Raw genomic sequence first — 2,378 nt, 5'->3', positions numbered from 1 at the left:
GTGTTTGGCTTTGACCTGCAAGCTCTGCCGTACGTTTTCATTCAATGAAAAAGATCACATTTATTTTTCAAATAATTTATTTAGTTTATTTGCTGAAATGTAAAAAAAAAACAAAAAACTGTGATATAAATAGTACACGATAAATTACATTGCACACTTTGTTTCTGTAAAAATGCAACAGATATACAGAATGTTACAGGCAAATAAATACAAATTCATCAGAATTGAGTACCCTGCATGCCTGTTCACGAGCAGTGTGTACGTTTGACAGAAGGACACTGCACACTACAAGCACAAAAGCTTTGCCAAAAGGCACAGAAAAGTGCATTCCCCACCCCTCACACACCCTCCTCTTTGACTGTCTGTTACGCTGTCTCTCGTCACTTCCCCAAACTTCATCTGGGTTCACACAACAATCCACCTTTTAAGGCATGAACCTCCAACTTTCCTTGCGTTTTCCTTCTCTCTCTCTCTTACTGTCCCATCCATCCTTCCTTGTCTTCTGAGAAAGCTGGTTGACTTCTCTACAGAACCCACCGCTGCTCTCGCGACAATCTCTGTGTGTGTCTGCGTCAGCGTCCCGGCTTCATGATGCCGCAACCAATATGCCACATCTCGCCTGCTGCCTTCTTAACCCCTTAAGGTTACAACTAGCAATCCTTCATCGGCCCACGGGGAGATCAGTTCTTCACACCTTCTTCTCCTGCCTCGGCTGCTTCGTGGCCTTGTCGCTCGGTTTGGGCTGGCTCAGGAGATCTCTGTAGGCGGGTGAGCGTAGGAAGCGAGGGTAGCAGTCTTTGGCCATGAGCATGTAGATCCGGTGCTGAGCAATATCGAAGCAAGAAGGTGAGGGGGTCTGCATGTTGGCCTTGGTGATGTCACGTGTTTCGTGGTCGATGTTAATCTGGGGGAGAAGGACACACATTAGTCTCAAAAGAAATAACCTAGAAATGAGTTTTGATTTCTTGCAGCAAAAGCAAACATGTGTGCTTCTTACCTCCCTGGGAGCCTCGCTCCCGATGAATTCATCATAGATCTTGTGGGCTTTGGCTTGAAGTTTTGCAGGGGACTTGGTGCTCCTGTATTCCTCGCAAGCAAAGTAGAACGCGATGTTCTCCTCGCTGAACTCCGATACCAGGAAGGCGGTGAAGGCGCACAGTCCATCTGCGAGGCGAAAGGGAAATTTGATTAATTGTGGTACAGCACAGTCCTGCAGGGCTGAGCGTATGTGTGTGTAGTGTTCTGTTTGTGCGCCAGTGTGTAATAGAATCTCAGCGTTCCCTTACATTTGCTGGACAGGAGCTTTTCAAAGGACTCCTTCCACCTGAGGCATTCCTCCAGCGTTGGCCTTAAAAAAAAGAAGAAAAAAAGATTGCGATTAGATTTATATTAAACAATGCAAACAGTGGCAGTAAATATAGTGGTTGAAAAAAAGCATATACTATAGTACATGATGTGTCATATATGCTTACTTATTTTTCCCTATCTTGCAGCAGCAGTGTAGGTTCCAACTGGATTTTTGCAGAACGCTTCCCAGCCTTGCTTTCAGCTCCTTGGCCCTGTGAGAGGAAAAAGAAGAAGAAAAGCAAATAGGTTAGATAAACAGACCTTGAATACACACATTTGTTCACACGCAATTACACTGCTGTATATTACAGCTGAGCATAAACTCCCACTTATTACAAATGTACAATTTGCTCTCTGGGATACTTTTTAAAAACAGACATTCTCCTTTAGCTTTTTGGCTCACACACACACACACACACACACACACGATGTGTCCTTTAATCCATTTGTCATGTTGTGAGTGCCATGAAGCTTCATGTACCTTTCCAGGCAGCAGGTAGGCAGCGATGCTAGTCCTTTGCACATATCAGCAAGTTGGGGATGGTAGAGCTGGTGTGTTGCTCGAGTGGGTGGGTAAGTAATTATCCTTTTTGCGCAGAGCACAGTCGAGAACAAGATTTGTCTGTGTCTGAGCAGAGCCAGAGGTTTTATAGTCCTGCACCCTCTGCCTCCTATGTGTCATCAGCCCGCTCAGCCAATCACGGAGAGGTGGAGAGAGTGAGCGAAAGAGAGAGAGAGAGTGAACGAGAGAGATGAGGGAGTCAGAAAATGGGGGAGGAAATGCAAGGAGGAGGAAGGGAAATTACTGTCAATGAGAAAAAAAAAATCCGCTTTTCTCGTCACTTGCCGCCACTTGCAGGGACACATCCTTGAAAAAAACACTCTATTTTATTCCTCTCTGTCAAAACAACTCATTTACACAGAAGTGAAGACACAGTTTACTGCTAGTGCTTCACCCTGGAAGTGAAAAAATAAACAAAAAATAAATAGTCTACATAACTTTCACGGCTTTCCAACTTTGTCACCTTTGA

At 44.6% G+C, this 2,378-nt stretch overlaps 1 protein-coding gene across 1 annotated transcript; it reads right to left on the bottom strand.

Annotated features, from left to right (window-relative positions):
• Positions 1-476: 476 nt before the first annotated feature.
• Positions 477-1,988, bottom strand: rgs16 (regulator of G protein signaling 16). Its single transcript, XM_044035373.1, has 5 exons — positions 1,829-1,988; positions 1,473-1,559; positions 1,287-1,348; positions 998-1,164; positions 477-904 (listed from the first exon to the last, which is right to left on the bottom strand). The coding sequence occupies exons 1-5, from the start codon at positions 1,870-1,872 to the stop codon at positions 689-691; spliced, it is 576 nt and encodes a 191-aa protein (XP_043891308.1). The 5' UTR covers positions 1,873-1,988; the 3' UTR covers positions 477-688.
• Positions 1,989-2,378: the final 390 nt, after the last annotated feature.

Source organism: Solea senegalensis, linkage group LG10, assembly GCF_019176455.1.
Source record: "Solea senegalensis isolate Sse05_10M linkage group LG10, IFAPA_SoseM_1, whole genome shotgun sequence".
NCBI classification, from domain to species: Eukaryota; Metazoa; Chordata; class Actinopteri; order Pleuronectiformes; family Soleidae; genus Solea; species Solea senegalensis.
The sequence above is the reverse complement of the archived record's forward strand: the minus strand, read 5'-3'. Positions and strand labels throughout refer to the sequence as shown.

What these genes read in the sequence shown, in the direction of transcription:
- rgs16 (XM_044035373.1), bottom strand. Translation starts at nt 1,872, where the DNA reads ATGTGCAAAGGACTAGCATCGCTGCCTACCTGCTGCCTGGAAAG. An exon ending in AAAGCTCCTGTCCAGCAAAT is followed by an intron (nt 1,165 to 1,286) that starts GTAAGGGAACGC and finishes TTCGCCTCGCAG; the next exon opens with ATGGACTGTGCGCCTTCACC. An exon ending in GGAGCGAGGCTCCCAGGGAG is followed by an intron (nt 905 to 997) that starts GTAAGAAGCACA and finishes CTTCTCCCCCAG; the next exon opens with ATTAACATCGACCACGAAAC.